This window comes from Miscanthus floridulus, chromosome 19 (assembly GCF_019320115.1).
Source record: "Miscanthus floridulus cultivar M001 chromosome 19, ASM1932011v1, whole genome shotgun sequence".
Classification (NCBI taxonomy): Eukaryota; Viridiplantae; Streptophyta; class Magnoliopsida; order Poales; family Poaceae; genus Miscanthus; species Miscanthus floridulus.
Genome location: NC_089598.1, coordinates 10271007 through 10290572, shown reverse-complemented (window position 1 = coordinate 10290572; position 19566 = coordinate 10271007). Strand labels below are relative to the sequence as shown.

General features: G+C 46.6%; 1 protein-coding gene across 1 annotated transcript; it reads right to left on the bottom strand.

Annotated features, from left to right (window-relative positions):
- Positions 1–1773: 1773 nt before the first annotated feature.
- Positions 1774–8923, bottom strand: LOC136527402 (LRR receptor-like serine/threonine-protein kinase SIK1). Its single transcript, XM_066520120.1, has 26 exons — positions 8337–8923; positions 7648–7719; positions 7347–7418; positions 7173–7244; positions 6811–6882; positions 6528–6599; positions 6375–6446; positions 6215–6286; positions 6056–6124; positions 5868–5939; positions 5695–5766; positions 5542–5613; positions 5392–5463; positions 5236–5307; positions 5080–5151; positions 4899–4970; positions 4711–4782; positions 4563–4634; positions 4412–4483; positions 4254–4325; positions 4100–4171; positions 3946–4016; positions 3734–3865; positions 3284–3622; positions 2805–3175; positions 1774–2618 (listed from the first exon to the last, which is right to left on the bottom strand). The coding sequence occupies exons 1-26, from the start codon at positions 8570–8572 to the stop codon at positions 2253–2255; spliced, it is 2952 nt and encodes a 983-aa protein (XP_066376217.1). The 5' UTR covers positions 8573–8923; the 3' UTR covers positions 1774–2252.
- Between the last annotated feature and the right edge of the window lie 10643 nt (positions 8924–19566).

Here is a 19566-nt window from a genome sequence, read left to right as displayed (position 1 = left end):
GAAGCGGCTACAAGTAATCCGGACCACACGATGGAAGATCGGACGGTCAAGGCTATTTCGGGCGACGTGGACAGGGCTCCCGGCCGAGGAGCAGGGCGGGCTTGTGTGGGTAAAATTGCAATCGCCTTGGCAAGGTCGTGCTCTTCTTCGTCTTCGCCATGTCCCCATGTTCTCCAAATGCATCCAAGCTCAGCTCCCAGGATCGCGCTGTGCGGTTCAGGACAAAAATTTCGTAGCTGCTGTCAACAGTAGTGCCAGCGCCAGGAATCTCCTGGCTGGATCACAGTCGATGTGAGCGGTGCTGCCGGCCTGCCGCTGGTGCTGACTGGTGACTGCTGAGGCCTGAGGCCTCGGAGAGCTGCCTAGTCCACGCATGGCCGGCTCTCCCGGTCCCCCTGGAGGTTTAACGCCTTGAGGGAGCCACGAACAAAGCGCAGTCCTGCAAAGCTAACATGCTGCGATTACCTGGCGAGGTTGCCGGATTCTTCGCCGTGCTTCTCATTCTCGAATCTCAATGCGTGGTAACCGCCACAGACAAATCACCTGCATAGCCTACAGACAAAACTTGCGGGTGCACTGGAGCAAGATTTCGATGTTACTGTGGATGGTGGCAGCAGGAATCTCTGCCGGACTACGTTCTGGATGGTGGCAGCAGGAATCTCTGCGGCAGCATGTTCGCTTCGTATACGATCATGGATTATAAGCTGGAACAGTATTTTTCTCTCACACCAAATCAGCCAACAGTAAATAATCCACGATCGTTTACGGCCTGCGAACAGGCACCCGGTCTCCTGGTGACCTGGTTCACAGTTGTGTCGAGCCGAGCCGAGCAGTGCTAGCCGGCGCCGTGCGTGCCCGGTGGCAGTGCGGCTCAGGGTCAGGGACCCAGCCACCCAGGGTTGGGTCGCCGGTCAAGTGCGCACATCGGTTTGTCCCATCACGGCCCCCGGCACCTGCTCTCCTCCCACGTCGCGTCGGCCGCGGACCCCGCCCCGTCGGCTGGCCGCTGCGATATTCCTGACTCGTTGCCTCATTGGGCCGCGCCTCCGTTCCAGGCCGCCACCTCACGGGCGCGCGCGCGAGCGTTCGTTCCTGTGGCGCACTGGTGCTCTGCTGCGCGATGCTCCTGTCGACCAGTCGCGCTCCATGCCGGCACGAGGTGACACTGTTCGGGGGCCGCCTCGTCGTGAGCTGCATCGGTGGCGCACAGTGCAGTCACCATAGTTGACTGGCGCCAGGACCAGGAGACATGCCAGTGGGCAGGCAGTGGCGCGCTCTGTGCGCGTCGACGCGTCACGCACGGCGCGTGCGCTGTCAGCTACATGGCTCTGTCCCTGTACCTGCTGCTAACAGAAGCCTTCCATGCTCCACCTCAAAGCGAGCAGCGCCCGTCTGCCGGATGCCGGCAGGTCGCATGGATGGGTCTAATCGGAGAAGGCCGAGAGGACAGTTGCTTGCAGTTGCAGAACTGCCATTGACTAGCAGACGAGACAGAGCTCGACCACTCGCCAAACGGCCGGTCCGGCCGGCCTGTGTGTAGTACTGTAACAGCCAAGGGCTTCGACACGGCCTCCAGAGCAAGGATTCCAGCAGCAGTTGAAAGTAGAAACACACAGCCAAGGGTTCACCCTTTCAGTGCAAAGTTTTCACCCTTGCTGAGTTCACCCGGAAGTGCTGGCAGCTACTCAGGTCAAGCACAAGCAGGACGGTGAGCCAGCCAAGCAGGCATAAATTCAGTTGCAGCCATACCCATACACTGATGCAACAGAAACGTACACAGCAGGGGAAGGGAGCCGCAGGGCAGCTCATAAATAGCAGCCAAAAAAACGGTGATGCATTTCATTTACAACGACCCAGTCCAATGCAGGTTGCATGGTTCGATTCAATGCGGTTCCTTCCAGGATCCAAGAAACTCACGTCCGGTCTCTGCTGGATCGCGGACGCATAAATGGGCTCAGATTCATGGCGTTCACGGGACACCTCGTGCCGTGTGATTACACCAAGGACAACCAATGAACCAACCACTGCAAATCCGTCCTAGCAGCAGCAGCAGAGTTGCCTCCTGCTGCTTCCATTTTGGACAACTTCTAAACCAAGATCCACCAGAACAATGGTGGCATCGATCGTCTCCATCTACCGTGATCTCATAATCCTACGTCTATTTCCTGCACTGTGCTACTATGCTTTTACTACCTCCTTGCTTCGATCTCTACTTGGGAGAAAATTTTCTGGGGAGTGAGCGAGAGGGAGGATCATGACAGTGTGTGCCTGGATATGACCTCGCCGAACCGCACGAACCACTGCTCGTCGGAGGAGCTGTTGTCGCCGATGTCGTCAGACACGCCGCCATGCTTCATGTCGGCCGCCGTTGCGAGGAAGCGTGTGTAGTCGCCGGCTGCCGCCTTCATCGCGGGAGGCTTGGCAGCAGGCGGCGCCGGCAGCAGGGAGAGCAGCACCCTCGCCACCTCGTGCATGGTCGGCCGGTCCACGGGGTGCCGCTTGGTGCACAGCAGGGCCAGCTGGAAGGCCTTCCGGACCAGGTTCATGTCCGCGCACGTCACTGACACCTCCGAGTCCACAGCCTCCATCACCGTGTTGTCGTCAGCTTTTGAGAGTATCTACACATGCAATGCAGAAAACATATATAGTATTATCACTCATATGCAAGGCAAACCATTCCATTTCACTATTATAGATCTACATCGCATCACAGTATTTTCATTGTTCAGCATTCACTAGCATGTGATCTATAAAAACAATTAAAGGAGGATCTGGTAAAGGAGTTCAGTAAGGGGACGACTTACCAATTGGTGCAAGTTGGATTCATTGTCTACGGCCTTCTTCCCGGTGAGCAGCTCCAGAAGGACGATGCCGAAGCTGTAGACATCCGATTTCTCATTGAGCCTCGACGTGCGGGCATACTCTGGATCAATGTAGCCAATGGTTCCTAGCACGTAGGTGGAGGCATGGGACTTGGCAGCTGGGACACATTTGGCAATGCCGAAATCAGAGAGGTGCGCTTCGAAGTTCTCGTCGAGCAGGATGTTTGAGGACTTGACATCCCTGTGGATTATGCGAGGGTTGCAATCATGGTGGAGATAGGCCAGTCCTTGCGCAGCACCCACCGCAATCTTCAGCCTTGTGTCCCAATCAAGCTTCACCTTCTTTGATGGACCTGAAAATGACCGTGGGTTATCGGAGTCAAGAGATGCGTTGAATGAGGCAGAGCTGCAAAAGAGTGCATGGAAGGAAGCAACAAGAATAAAAGCTCAGGAATCCTAACCATGAAGAAGATCCCACAGGGAACCATTTTCCATGTAATCGTAGAAAAGCAGGTTTCCATGAGGGGAGAGTGAGAAGCCATGAAGGCTGACGAGATTCCTGTGTCGGATGCTACCGATCGTCTCCAGTTCTGTCTCAAACTCACGGAGGCTGTGGTTATACTGACTGTAAAGCCGTTTGACAGCGATGGCCTTGCCGCTCTTGAGATAACATTTGTACACAGTACTTGATGCCCCATAACCAATGATGTATTTCTCGCTCAAATTCTCAGTCAACCTCATAATTTCTTCATAGGTATGGACAGCCATGTCCATTTGAAGAACTACTAGTTTTGGTGGTCCTGAAATATGATCAAGAAAAGTAATAGATGAGTGTTAACAACTTAACATATTTGGACATGGCTCTGGAACAGTATATTGCTATTCAAGGGGTGACTGGCATATGCACAAACCTTGCACTGGCTTGTCAGATCCTTTCTCAGGTGGCTGTGGCTGATTGGTTTTGTATATTGCCAGCAGCATAATGCAGAGTAATATGATGAAGCCTAAGATAATGCAAGCAACCGCCGTCCGGGAGATATTAACTGGAGTAAAAGTTATATAAAAGCTTGAGTTAGAACTTAGACATAAATAGACCAGTGGCTGCACAGGACTTGTTTGGTACCTTTTGTTCCGTGAGAATGTCCACAGCTGGAGTCTTGGCAGTACACATGGAGCATCGGATTACCCACGAAGCTGCATTTAGATATGGGTTCCTATTAGAAACTATGATTCAATAAGGAATATCAAACACCACAGAGAGAGCCATTTGTTTATACCTTTCCATTGGGAACTTTGAGAAGTTTTTTGCCGATGGGACATGTCCAGTAAAGTTGTTGTATGATAAATTTCTGAAATGAAAATAACACACGTCTTAATGCTGGGGAATTAATTAACCATGCTGTTAGGACAAAGTTAGCACAAAAAACATACAAGGTAATTAAGCTGAAGCAGTTAGCCAGTTGAGCAGGGATGTCCCCAACCAAATTGTTGTTGTTAAGAATCCTGTGCAATAAAATCACAGTTCAGTAGAATTCTAATGCAGTATGCAGTAGAAATTCAACATAATAGTACCACGAAGGAGAACTCACAAGCTATCAAGGTTTTGCAGCTGTCCAAGTTCTTCAGGGAGATAACCAGACAAGTTGTTGCTGGAGATGTCACTGTACATTTAAAGAATAGTTCAGATGAATCATATGTTTGCATGATTACTAGAGCACGTCACAAAGGATGTTCACTTACATTACTTGGACACTTCTCAAGTTTCCAAATTCAGCAGGCACAGATCCAGTAAGATGGTTTTTACTCAAATTCCTGCATGAACAGTTGTGGACATTATGCAACAATCCACATAGATAATAAGAATTCTAAAAGGTTGATCTCGACATACAATTCAAGAAGATGCTCGAGATCACCAATAGTAGGAGGGACTGGTCCAGAGAATTCATTGTAGGAAAGATCTCTGTGCCACAATGATGGAAGAAGGTAGTTATCAAAATGAAGTCGCTGCAAGCCTGCAACTTTACACGTAACTCAGAATTCATATCACTAGGTAACCGATAAAATGGATCTCCTTACAGTGTGTCCAAGTTGACTATGTGACCAAGCTCAGAGGGAATCTGGCCTTTGAAATTGTTTGAAGAAAGGTTCCTGTAATTTTTTTTAAGAAATTCAATTACATGTCAGGGTCTGGTAAAATGAAATAATAATGCGTTGTGAAGTGCAACAATTGTAAGCAAACTGCTGCAAATGTACTCACAGGCATGTCAAACTCTCCAACTTCTGGAAACCAGCAGGGATAGAGCCATTCAGTTTATTGCCATACACATTGCTGAGAACAAAACATAAATGATAGCATGAGAAACATATAGGTGTTCTGTTGAATACTGTGACAAATGCATGCTTATAAACTTACAATTTGTTCAGTGCACTGCAAGAGCTGATGTTTGCAGGAATATGACCCTCAAGATTGTTGTTGGCAAGATTCCTAGAGAAATGTAGAACTTATCAGAAATTGCACAGACCAAAATAGACACTAATTTGCATACTTCCATACAGGATAGGTTCTTACAATTCAAATAACTCTGTGAGTTTGCCAAGCTCAGCTGGGATTGTGCCCACTAGTTCATTGTCATTCAGCTGCCTGGATGGAACAAATATTGACCTTCATTAAGATTACAGACAACAGCAGCACAAAATTATTTAGTTAAGAGTAACTTACAGGTAGCTAAGTTTACTCATGTTCCCCAGTTCTGGTGGTATATGTCCAGTGAGTTTGTTGCCATGTAAATAGCTGGAACGAGTGGTGATCAAACTATTAATAAAAGAAAAGGAGGTAGCTTTGGGGAAGAAGAATATTGTTGATGATACTAACAGTTTGCCTGTGTAGGACAGGTTGCCAAGTATCGGAGGAATCGGTCCCACCAGTTCATTCTCGCTAAGGTCTCTGAGAAACAATTTTAGAAAAGAAAAAAAGAACTCATTATGGGCTAGTAAAGATAAAGAAACCAATAAGCATGGATTCAAGTGTGAGTTTTTTGTACTCACAGGACAGCAAGAGCCTGCATGAGGCCAATCACTTCTGGGATTTTGCCAACCAGTCTATTTCCTTGAAGTGACCTGTAAAACAACAATGCAAGGATCAAACCGAAGGACTGCGTGGTACATATATATGAGGACATAAGTCTGCTGAACTGCTGAAGTATAGAAGATTTGAAGACATCAGGAAGACTTACAGTGTGGCTACTTGAAGGTAACCTATGTTGTAAGGTATTTCTCCAGAGATTTGGTTGTATGAAATATCCCTGCAAGCCAAATACAAAGGAAGATTCGCATCATAGCATCCTAAACTTGGGAGAACCAAAACACCAACATAATTGCCAGAACCAACATACAGAATCTCAAAGCTAGTGCAGTTCCCTATGCCCTCTGGAATTGTTCCTGTGAGATTGTTCCCCCTTACATCACTGTATATATGGAAGGCAACCAATGTCGATAAGATCAAGCTGCAGCTTATGCATCAGGACATGCAATGGAGCAGAGCAGTAAACTTACAAGTACCACAGGCCAGTCAGTTGGCACATATCAGGTGACAAAGTTCCGGTCAGTGAGTTACCCCTCAAGCCTCTGAGGATCAAGATAACAGAAATGTTATCACCTGGAAACATCTTCTACAGTGGGCAAAACAAAATGATGTAGAGCTCTTACAGGTATTGCAGTACTTCGTTCCAGTAGATGAGCCTGGGGACGTCGCCGGTAAGCTTGTTCTGTGCCAGATCCCTATTACAAAGGGACAAACAAACATTTCATTACCAAGACAGCATAATAAGTCGCACTGGCAAAGAATGTACACAAAAGGAAATTCCTTTGGTGTGCGCACTAAAGCACAAAAAAGTAGGTGAAACAAACAGAACATAAATCACCAAATGTGTCCAGCAATCACAAAAGAAGTAAAAGGGTCACGGATAGAGAAAGGTCCCAGGAAGCTCACAAGGTCTTGAGATTTGGAATCTGGGACAATGTGGAAGGGATGGGTCCCGTGAGTTGGTTGTTCTTCAAAATCCTGTCAAGAAAGGAGAGAAAAATGTCACAAAAACCAGCAATACAAAAGCACTAGAAAGAGTAGGTAGCAACTAGCAAGACACAAAACACAGACAAGCAAATTTCTATCACCATAACAAATGTCTGCATCACAAGTTATAATCATGACTGCAGCATATGCAACTGCCTCCCATTTTTACTGTAACCACTAACATACCCAAGTATAGGTGGGTGCAAAAGTGACCATCTTAAAAGTCATAGCTCTTGGTAAAATGCAGTCAGGAAACAGGAATAGATAGAGCTAGAGCTTACAGGTCCTCAAGCTGCTTGAGCTTGGAGATGGAGAAGGGGATGTCTCCATACAGCAAGTTTCCAGACAAATCCCTGCGGAGACAAGAAAAAACAGAAACCAATTTAAAAATGGCTAATCGACAGCGAAAAGGTAGTAACACAATAAAAGAAGACTTGCTTGATTTAGGGACATACAAATATTTTAAGGAGACACAATCCCCAATCTCATCTGGGATTTGGCCTGTGAGCTTGTTCAGCTTGAGATCCCTGCACGAGCAAATCATTAGCACACAAATAAACTAATCAGCAAGCCAAATCTAGGATGTGTCGGCTTAAAGTAAATAAAATAGTACTAAAGAACTGTGTCACATCATGGCACGAGGGGTCAAATCAGATGAGGATTAAAAAACAGAGATGCAGGTAGGAGTATAGTCAAATGCACAGAATCTCAGGCGGATGGAGGAAATTGTACGTTTCTCCAAGTCATCCCACTTACGCGAACTGTAGGCTCTTGAGCTGCCCTATAGCCGGCGAGATCTCCCCTCCGAGGTTTAGATTTGACAGGTTCCTGTTTTTCCCCACAGCAAACAATCTCATCAGAAGATTCTTCTTTTCTTTCAGCAAACAAATAAAAAAACGACCCTTTACTTCTCCGTTCCTTTCGCTGGAAAAACGAGACCAAATACTGATTTGGTGTCAGACAAAAACATGGATTCGGTTGAAAAAATAAGCTGAAAAAGACATTACAAGAGAAAGGAACAGTAGAGCAAAAAAACAGAGCACCGTACGGATATATGGTGTACTACGGCAAAGGAGTGTCTTGTGAACAAAACTTCAATGGCCGAAACATGCTCCGATGGCGAAAAAGAAAGAACAACTGCGGCAAGGTGTCATCTGCTCCTTGTTCCCCCAAAGACAGTGTTTCCTCCTGATCAAGAACGCATGAAAGACATCGTCCGGTTCGCTCGATCATATCAGCCAGGCTTATCAGTTACGATAAGCTATTTTTCTCTCTCGTAACAAAAACAGCATCAGTCGACTTATAAGCCACCACGATCAAAGCCACCACGATCAAGCGAACCGAATGACGGCAAGAAGCCAATCGGAGCAATAAATGCAGGAAGCGGGGCGAGAAGATTCCATGAGCACGGGAGGAGGAGGAGAGGTCGAGGAGAGCGCACGCACAGGCCGACGACGGCGAAGGAGGCGGCGTCGCAGGCGACGCCGCGCCAGGCGCAGTGGTCGCGGCCGCCGTCCCAGTCCGCCAGCGCGTTGGCCGCGTTCCCGAACCCCGCCTTGACCGCCATCAGCGCCTGGCCGTCCCCATCCCCGTCCCCTCCTACCGCCGCCGCCGACGCCGACACCGCAGCCGCAATAAGCAGCACCGCCGCCGCCGACACCGCAGCCGCCCTCGCTGCCATTCCCGAGCGCGAATCCGCAAGAACCTTTCGCAACCGTCGCTTTCTTGCTCCAAAGCTACCGCCTTTCCGGCAACAGCGAACCCGGGCGGGCCAGCAAGTCCTTGCCACTGGCCGCTACGAGCTCACGTCGCAGCTAGCACCGGCGCAAGTGCTTCTGCTGCTGCTCCATGCCCATGTTCATGTGACGGGCACCACCAAGGAGGGACGGAGGCAGGGAGGGAGTAGGAGTGCGAGGGGTTCTGCGTGCGATGCGTTTTTGTGGTGGCGCTGGCGATGGCGACGCGACTGTGGTTGCTTTCGGTGAGTAGCCGCTGCTCTGCGCGCAGCGAGGAGAGATAGCGAGGGCCGAGAATCGGGGGGAGATCAGATCATCAGAGCATAGCATAGGGTGGTGGTGGTAGGAGAGAGAAAGAAACGGAGGGAGGGGGTGTTAAGGCTGACGGTTCCGGGCCCACCGCGTCAGAGACTGGGCCCCTGGCATACGTGTAGCCTGTAGGGGCCCGTGGGCCGTGGCCATCCTGTTTTCATTTTTTCAAAAATCAAAACCCCTCCACGCCGTTTGGCTCGCTGCGGTCGTCCGCCTGGGACCTCAATGACATGGTGGTCCCACCTGCAGCGGACACCACCTGTCAGCGGCCGAAGCCTGACCGGCCGCACTATCCTTGGCCCACCTGTCAGAGGGGCTACAGAGCGCGCGTAAAAAGAACCCGCCCGCCAGTCGGTTGGGATCGTGCCCGGGCGCGGAACCCTGTGGCCTCCCGTGTGACCGCCGCCGTGGTCCAGGGCCGGCGCGGCATCTCGCGCTGCGTGTACGGGTTGGTACTGTACCGGCCCGTGGCCAGCCACAGGCTCACGCGGCGCCTCGGGCGACTGGTGAGAGTGCCGTCGCCGGCGCCGGCGTGTCCTCGTCGTCGTGGTGGTCACCGGTCACCACCCACCGGCCAGGCCTGACCACGAAGACCGGCCGTGCAGACGTGCAGTGCAGCAGTGCGAGCTGTCGCCCATCGGCCATGGCCGACGTACGGATGGCTCGTCAAGGGAGATGCTTAAGAATTTATGATTCAAGAAGGGGAGGTGCAAGCTGATGGTCATGGCCGCAATTATTGGTTAATTAATCATGGTTGGAGGAGAGCCTGGCCGGTCTTAGGCTTAGACCACACCAAATGCATGCATGTGCTCGTGGCTCCATGGGATTAGTACTCTGCTAGTGTTAGTTATTATTAGGGTTTGCACAAAGAATGATTCTTTTTTGTTTTGTTTTGTTTTGTTTTTTTGATGAGGAAAGGATTAATGGATTGGAGTGCTCGTGGAGATCCATGTGGTTTGAGGTTCGCAGGAGACAAGACACAAGATAGGCGGGTACGAACTGGCCACGGACGTTTGTGCCGGATTCGGAAGCTATGGAGTTGAGCTGTTGAGGCCCAGCTGTGGGTCATCGACTGAGGATGAAGGCCATAACACTCAACCTCCATCAGCTGATGTGTCCCTGCTGACACATTGTGGACGCCCAGGGGGACCCAAGCTTGGGAAAGCATCTGGGCGGGCACATCTGGAGGATGTTTCCTCCGATTGGGGGGCCGGCTGCGTCAATGTGGAGCTCGTTGGCCCATCTCGCTCGGCCCCTTCTTCGGACGAGGAGCACTCGGACTACGCGAGGACACCGTCCAGAGTTCCTTCCTAGCCTGTGGCCTTGTCGCCCATGGGTGCGGCGGCGGCTGTGGCGCCAGCTTTGGTGTCACCAGGTGCAATCTCGCAGTATCTTCAGTCGTAGCTTTGCTCTACCATCACAGAGCCGATCTTGGTCGAACCTCCACGTCTCCGTGTTCCTAGGAGGCGTCGTGCGGTTGAATGCACATTCTCACCGCCACATCGTAGCGGAAGGCTTGCGGCCAAGAGCAGATGTAGAGCCTCCAACCCGACCGTGCAAGCCCAGAACGTGTTGATGGCAAAATGGGGAGTCCGCCAGCAGGATCAGGAGCCGCAAGCCGATGCGGAGGGCGATTTCGATGAGTACATGGCCCTATTCGGTGGGCCTCTCTCGGAGTCCAAGCACGAGGCAATCAGGAGGCTCTTCCCGGCAGGCTGCGCGATTGCGGGCATCCAACTGGTGGAGGGGGTTGATCTTGAGGTTTAGCCTACCTCTGGGTACCCGCCCTAGGTCGTTCAATCGTTGCCCATGGCCTAGTTTACTAGCTCGCTATCGTTCAGCCCGTTGTTGCTTTTAGTCCCTCTTGTGGTAGTAGTCGGGCTTCGTCGTAGATTTCTTTAGTTTTTTTCGCTTCTGTTTTTTCTTCCTTCTCCTCGCCTAGGAAACCTTTGGTTACCTAGTGTTGAGCCGTTTGTTATTTGGTTTGGTGTTGTCTACTTCCTCTTAATGGAAATACGTGCTACACGACACGTTCGAGAAAAAAGATAGGCGGGTACATGACACGGGGTCGCGAGTTGCGGTAGCAATCTAAATAGGCGACCAAATTTCTGTGGCAAGTTTTGGCAAGTTGGGGCAACAATCTATTGGATTTAGGGTCGTTCTAAGTATTGGTGAGACCCAGCCCATTGACCAGTTGGGGCGGATCGAATTCGTGACACTGTAGCTTCGGAGGTACTGTAGCAGCAAAGTTTAGTCACGCTGGAAATTGGGAGAGCTGAGTCAGCTTAAAAGGATGGACCTGGGAGGCTATTAACTTCGGATCGATCCTTTTGCGCGAAGCGAGAACGAAAGCGCAAGAGAGTTAATTAGCAGTCCGGGAACTGAAAATACGAACGTGGCCAAGAGATTCGGTTCTGGACATTTGTCCTACTAGGTAGCTTGGTTCAGCGTTCGACGAGGACATCGAATCCTCTTTGAGGGTGGGTGGATGTGAGACTCAGCCCATTGGGCCAGTTAGGCTGGACCGAATTCGTGACACTGTAGCCTGGGGGTACTGCAGCCATGCGGAAAAGCACTGTAGCAGCAAAGTTTAGTACATATTGTATGTTCGAGGAGAGCTGAGCCAACTTAAAAGGCTGGACCTAGGAAGTTGTTAACTTCAGATCGATCGTTTTGCGTGAGGCGAGGATGAAAGCGTAAGAGAGTTAATTAGCAGGTATGGTTCATTCAACGTATAGAGTGATCCTTAGCCGTCAGGGCGTTACAGTATTGGACTAGGACAAATGATAATGAGATGAATCATGTGTTTTTTATTGTTTCTGAAAAACTTTGACAAAGTTAAAACACACAGCATACGATGGAAATTTTCGTATCCAAGTACTTTATACCATCAAGCTTTTCTATCCAAGTACTTTATACCATCAAGTTTTGGTAGATGAAAAGCTCTCAGAAAATGCAAAAACACCCATAAGCACTGGACCTCATACCATGGAAAATTTTCTATCCATTCTATCCAAATATTTTATACCATCGACTGAAACATGTATTTTGATACGTCTAACATAACAAAATACATTTATGATGTTTTTGGTTAAAGATACGTATTCTCGTAGGATCCAGAATCTTTTTTTTGATGAATCAAAACCACTTTATGACTACATGCATCTGGCTAGTAGACTACATTCTGGTTAACAAGAAAATGTATTTTACTTATAAAAACATATAAATGAAATTATGAATAACAAAATCTTGAACTTTTTGTTTGGTGAACAACAACTTAAATACAACTTATTTTAACTTGTTTTCACTAAATAAAGATTAACGGAACAAATAGAATTGCTAGCACAGAGAGCAGGCAATAAGAAATAAAATGAGTGTAAGGGACCGTGACGCCTAAGAGGGAGGTGAATTAGGTAACTTAACATTCTACTTCTAACTAAGGCCTCTAATTTTACCTAGTTAAAACCTATGCAGGAAAGTAATCTCTCTAAATGTGCAACTATGATTTTGCTAGGTGTGTTGCTATCTCTACCGCAAAAGACTGATGCAACCTATGTTCCAATCCTATCAACTAGCCTATCAACTAAACTAGGGAAGTAAAGCACACAACTAAGGTAGCAATGTAAATGTGGAAGGTAAAGATGAGGTAGAGGTGCAAACTCTCATCGATGACTCCGGTATTTTTACCGAGGTATCAAGAAGCACTCAAGCTTTCCCCTAATCCTCGTTGGAGCCCCTGGCAAGGAATCGCTCGCAAGGGCCAAGCTTCCGGTCGAGTAACTCCGTGGATAGCCTCGGACCTTCCCCACGCGCAAGTGGGTCTCCGACGTGCCTTCCTGCAAGCCTCTTCCGGATGCTCTCCGCCGTCTTCACTATCAAGCTTCCGGGCGAATCGCCGCGGCCCTTGTTTCCTTCGGTACATGGTGGCGGCCACACCACAAATGCAGTTGGTGTGATCTCGCAAGACTACACGCTCCTCCGATGTACAACAATGGTGCGCGCAAGCACCAAGTGATAATAGATATGCAAACCTCACTAAACACTAGGCTTAAACCTAGAGCAAGCTTATAAGCGGTGGTCTAATCAACCTAAGCACTTCGCAAAGCATCTACGCTAATCACATAATGAATCACTAAGTATTATGCAAGTGGAGATCACTAAAATGGTGTATCAACACCCTTGGTATGTTTCCTCAGCTCTTCACACCTCAAATGCCCTATTGGGGGTCTATTTATAAGTCTCATGAAAAAAGTAGTCGTTGGGGGCGAAACCTAGCTTTCTGCTACTGACCGGACGCTGTTGTCGTCCTGACCAGACGCGTCTGGTCGTCCCGACCGTTGAGCACGCACATAGAGATCGGACGCACTTCCGAGTCCGGTCATCATCGACCGAACGTGTCTGGTCATATTTGCGCCGCTCTAGAACCTCTCTGGACATGATCGGACACTGCACTTTGTGTGTCTGGTCATCCAGTGCCGCTGCGTCCGATCCTCACTGAGTTGTGCTGCGATGATAAACAGTGAAGTCCGTGTGTCCAGTCACTGCCTCGCTCAGCGTCCGATCACTGCTACTGACGCCTGCTGTTGCCGAGCAACTGATCGGACGTGTCTAGTCCTCATAGGGTCGCGTCTCGTCACCTCTACCAAGCTCGTTTTTTCACGATCTTGCGTCCGGCTTGGTTTCCATCTTCGTGCTTGTACTTTGCTTGATATCTTGGGTCTTTTCTTGTGCTTCTAAGGTCTTGCTTATGATGTTGATCATGGGATTATCATGTCACCTTCGTCTAAGTCACATCTTGCACCCTATTGAACTACAAAATAATTACTTGCAAATTCATTAATCCAATTTGGTTGTGTTGGTCATAAAACACCAAAATTCAAAGTAAATGGACCTAGAGCTCATTTTCCATACAATCTCCCTCTTTTTGGTGATTGATGACAACACGACAAAAGCAAACAAATAATAAAAATTTTGGAATTTAAAAACTATTTACTTGCTAGGATGCAATGCAAAGGGCAAGGTTATATGATGCTAAAAGATACCACAAGTAAATATCTTTGGAAACTTATCTTGCCCTTGCAAATGTCCCATGTGGCATTATGGATTTAAGCCTCCCCCTAACTCCATAATCCACTATTCTCCCTTTCTCAGATCATTACCACTTGTAAATTATTATGACCGGCCTTTCTTTTGGTCCTACAAATTCTCCCCCTTTGGAATCAAATACTGAAAAGAAAGACATTAGTAGCACAAGAGAGGGTCAAACTTTGTGATCCTTTATATGTGGAGTGGAATAGGTCACAAAATTTGACTCTCATATTGCATAGACTAAGCTCCCCCTAAATATATGCATATATATGATAGAGAATGTAGTTTATGCATAATTGACAAATTAATGCTCAAGGGAGATTAATCTATATAATGCATGAAGAAAGTATATAAATACCAAAGTGAAATCAACATGATGATATCGGTTCAGAAATACCACATGTGGAAACCAATTTAATTAATACCACTTGTAGTAAGTGGTGGATATTTGAAGTATGATGCTTAACTCCGGAGACTCTATTTTCCTTGCAATGAGATTACTACACACATGATAAGCTTGAAAAGGTGTTAGTCTTAAAGCATCCAACTTGTAGAGTAACATCTCCCTAATTTTGTGCACACAAGTATAGAATACTTGTATGAGACATGCACATTGATTTTAGAATAAAAAATACCACTTCAAAGATGACATCACATGAATGTGAGAATCATTTTCGAAAGTGATATTCAGAGGAAGTTATCTACAATTTGGACTTTTGCACATATTAGATGAATAATTGTAAAACAAGCTATGTGTTGTGCTCCTAAACAATTTAAACCATGTAAGTTTTGCTCCAAGGGTTAAGAGTGAAACCAAGCAAGGCTATCATAAGATATACCTAGTGTATGCAAGACAAAAGATTAAACATGCAAATACAAACCTAGGCATGAAAAGGAACTAGATGCTAATTGAAACTGCAAGAAATTAAATATAGTTACATAATATGGGAAGGGGAATTTGGGTCCATAGTATTCACTAACCCACTTGGCAATTACCTTGTCCATAATGATGCACCCCATGAAATGCACCCATACTTGTGGCCTTCCTTGTAGCACACGTAGCAAAACATAGTTTGTCCTTCATCAAGCTTCTTCACTCCCTTAACGGTGTTATCTTGATGATGTTGGGCTTGCTCCATTTTGCCTTTTATTTGAGTCAAGTCCTTGGTAAGGTGAGCCACTTCTTGCTTTAGTTGCTCATTCTCTATTACGACCTCTTGTGTGCATGTATCTACAATAACCTTCTCAATACAAACTTGGTTGCACAAGGGTAAGTCTAAACATAAATCATTGCAAGAAGTAGAAGCATCCTTTTTAGGCATATCAAAGATAGAACTTTTCCTTTTAGGTGCCTTGGGGAGGGTTGTACCGACAGCTTCAAGATTAACAATTTTATTAGTTAGCTCATCACAATATTTGCACATGGTTTCCATTTTAGCAAGCAAACTTTTATAAGCATCTTGTGAGCTAGCTAACTTTTCTTTTAATTTTTCATTTTTCTTTACAAGTTGCTCATCATTGATTGTGCATGCATTTGTTGTTGCACTAGTGAAAGCTCTAGTTTGGTTTTGGTTAATTGATGAAAACCTAAGTGCTAACCTAGTTTATCAAGATGATTATGAGATAGGTAGCACTACTCCAAGTGATGAAGCAATGGTGAAGATCATGACAATGGTGATGGCATGGTGATGGTCAAATGCTTAAACTTTGAAAAGAAGAAAGAGAAAAACAAAAGGCTCAAGGCAAAGGTATAAAATGTAGGAGCTATTTTGTTTTAGTGATCAAGACACTTAGTGAAGTTGATCACTTTTAGGATAGATAGCCGTACTATTAAGAGGAGTGAAACTCGTATCGGAATGCGGTTATCAAAGTGCCACTAGATGCTCTAACTCATTGCATATGCATTTATGATCTAGTGGAGTGCTAACACCCTTGAAAATATTTGTGAAAATATGCTAACACATGTGCACAAGGTGTTTGCAGGGTTGAGATGGGTTTGGGTCCCTCTCTCCCTCCCACCGAGCTTGCGAGGCGGGATTCGGCGCTTTTGGGAAAATGAAATGTCTATTTTCTATTGCGCCGGATGCAAAATTCTTGGTGGTTGACACATTTGAGTAAAGGTGAAGAAGTTAGAGTTGAAATGAAGTTGGTCGAAATGATGCTGGCGTCGGTCTACTGACCGGACGCTGGGTCACTCAGCGACCGGACGCTGAAGGGCTGCGTCCGGTCGAGCTGTCAGACGGCACAGTCGCTAGGGTTGAGCACCGGACGCTGGTCTGCGTCCGGTCGAAAAAACATGCCTCGGGGAGCTTACTGGAAACGACTGAACGCTGGGGCTTCAGCGTCCGGTCAGTTTTACCGGAGTGTCCGGTCAGCTTCGTAGCCGTTGAAATCTGACGAACAGCGTTTGAAGCCGGTGACGCGTGGCGTCCATCGGGCGATCGGACGCTGAGGGCCAGCGTCCGGTCAGTATGACCGGAGCGTCCGGTCAGAGCGCGTTTTGCCCAGTGAAGGGGTATAACGGCTCTATTTGATGGGGGCTCTATTTATAGCCCCATGGCCGGCTCAAAGGAGGACTCTGGCACATTTTCACTGACATAGCATCCTTGTGAGCTTAGCCAAAGCCCTCCCACTCATCTCCATCATTGATCCATCATCATTGTGAGATTGGGAGAGAATCCAAGTGCATTGCTTGAGTGATTGCATCTAGAGGCACTTGGTATTCGTGTTGCGCTGCGGATTTTGCTTGTTTCTCTTGGTGGTTGCCACCACCTAGACGGTTGGAGCAGCGGTGGAGGATCGGCACGAGTTGGTGATTGTTCGTGGCCGTCTCCGGTGATTGTAAGGGGAGTTGTACCTTCCCCGGTGGAGTGCCGAAAGGTAACTCTAGTAAATTGCTCGTGTCATTGAGTTACCTCACTTGTGGGTCGGTTCTTGCGGTGTCCAATTGTGTAGACGAGGTTTGTGAAACACCTCTTAGCCACCGAACCACCAAGTGTTGGTCGACACAATGGGGACGTAGCGTGTTGGTAAGCACGTGAACCTCGGGAGAAAATCGATTGTCTCTCTTCTTTAGCATTCTCCCGGTGATTGGCTATATATTCATCTTGTGATTGGTTCATCCCCTACACGTCGGTATAATCACTCTACTCACTCATTTACATTCTTGCAAACTAGTTGATACAAGCTCTTTAGTGTAATTAGAATTGAGAGCTTGCTTTATTATTTACATTCATCTAGTTGAGCTCTTTAGAGTAGCAAGGTTGAGAGCTCTTAGTGAGTAATTACATAGCAAGTTTGTGTGCCCAAGTATTCATTGCAACTAGAATTGTTGGATACGTGGCTTGCAACCCTTGTAGAGCTAGAGCAAGTTTGCATTACGCTATTTGTCATACTAATCAAATTGCTCTAGTTGATTTGTAGATTTTTAAATAGGCTATTCACCCCCCCTCTAGCCATATTAGGACCTTTCAACTAGCCTCAAGTTGCTCAATTTTAGTAGATAGTTCAATATTGAGATTAGCAAATGTCTCATATTGTTCGAGAAAGGTTTTATATGTTTCTTGTGAACTATCTAGCTTTTGTTATAACATTTTTTAACTTATTTTATTGACTAGTACAACTTTTAGCATATTTAAGATTTTGTTGCACAAGTTGCTCATAAGAAGGTAGCTCATCATCAATATCACTATTATTGTCACTATCACTAGGGATAGACTTTTTATTACCTCGTGCCATAAGGCACACTTGTGAAGTGTTTGATGATGAGTGCTTGTACCCTTGCCTCTTATGATGGTCTTTCTTCTTTACTTGAAGAATCATCACATGATCTTATTGATATGAGGGATTTATCCTTGCACATCTTCTTTTTTGCCTTGGGTGTAGGCATGTTTGGACAAACTTCCACAAAGTGCCCCAACTCACCATATGCATAACATCCTTTTTTTCTTTGCTCATTTATTTGATTGGTGAAAATAAAATCTTGAATTTAGATGGGCACACCCTTGACATTGAGCCTTTGGATCATCCTTTCCACCTTGTTGATAAGTTTGATTGATTATTCATCAAGGTCGGAGGTGGAGGAGAAAGATTGATCATCATCACTTGATTCATCATCATCATCATCCTCATCTTCTTCTTCACTTGAGGAGTTTTAGCTTGAGCTTGTCTCAACTTGCTTGCCCTTCATCTTCTTTTTCTCACTACATGCAAGAGTTTTACCTTTGCTTGATGACGAGTCTTCTTCTTGACCATCTTCCGTGATATTTCAAATGTCACTATCTTGCCAATGACTATGGCTGGGGTCATGGTGCTCAAGTCCTCCATGTTATGAAGGATGGTGATGATGCTTGCATATTTCTTTTATGGTAGCATGGAGATGATCTTTCTCACGATGTCTGCATCATCTAGCTTCATTAATCTTACTGAATGGAGCTCATTGATAATTAGATTTAAACAAGAATACATATCACGAACAAGCTCATCATCATTCATTTTAAAGGAATCATAATTTTATTTAGCTAGACAATGTTTTTGCTCATGGACATTAGTTGTGCCATCATGGAGCTCTTGGAGTTTTAACCAAATTTCATGTGCCGTATTTAAAGTGAACACTTGGTTAAACACATATATGCTAAAAGATTCAAACAAGCAATTTTTAGCTCTAACATTGAAATGAATTTCTTTTTCTTCACTCTTTGTGGGTTTATCGGGATTCTTAATGTGTTTCATCCCGTCACGAGTCACTCTCCAAACATCCAAATCTACCGCCTCAAGGTGACAAGCCATTCTAGCTTTATAGTAGGGGAAGTTAGTGCCATTAAAGTGCGGAGGCCTAGAGGTATCCATCCCAACCACTCTAAATAGCGTCGACTCAACGGCGGTGAAGCTAAATGTCCAAATTGAGCCAACCTGCTTTGATACCACTTGTAAGGGACCGTGACACCTAAGAGGGGAGAGGGGTGAATTAGGCAACTTAAAATTCTACTTCTAACTAAGACCTCTAATTTAACCTAGTCAAAACCTATGTAGGAAAGTAATCTATCTAAATGTACAACTATGGTTTTGCTAGGTGTGTTGCTATCTCTACCGCAAAAGAGTGATGCAATCTAGGTTTCAATCATATCAACTAGCCTATCAACTAAGTTAGGGAAGTAAAGCACACAACCAAGGTAGCAATGTAAATGCAAAAGGTAAAGATGAGGTAGAGGTGCAAACACCCGTCGATGACTCTGGTATTTTTACTGAGGTATCAAGAAGCGCTCAAGCTTTCTCCTAGTCCTCGTTGGAGCCCCTCACAAGGAATCCCTTGCAAGGGCCAAGCTCCCGATCGAGTAACTCCGTGGATAGCCTCTAACTTTCTCCACGTGCAAGTGGGTCTCTGACGTGCCTTCCGACAAGCCTTTCCGGATGCTCTCCGTCGTCTTCACTATCAAGCTTCTGACCAAACCACCGCGGGCCTTGTTTCCTTCGATATATGGTGGCAGCCACACCACAAACATGGTTGGTGTGATCTCGCAAGACTACAAGCCCTCTGATG

What these genes read in the sequence shown, in the direction of transcription:
- LOC136527402 (XM_066520120.1), bottom strand. Translation starts at nt 8,572, where the DNA reads ATGGCAGCGAGGGCGGCTGCGGTGTCGGCGGCGGCGGTGCTGCTTATT. An exon ending in CTGACTGGCCTGTGGTACTT is followed by an intron (nt 6,287 to 6,374) that starts GTAAGTTTACTG and finishes CCATATATACAG; the next exon opens with TGATGTAAGGGGGAACAATC. An exon ending in TGCACTAGCTTTGAGATTCT is followed by an intron (nt 6,125 to 6,214) that starts GTATGTTGGTTC and finishes TTTGGCTTGCAG; the next exon opens with GGATATTTCATACAACCAAA.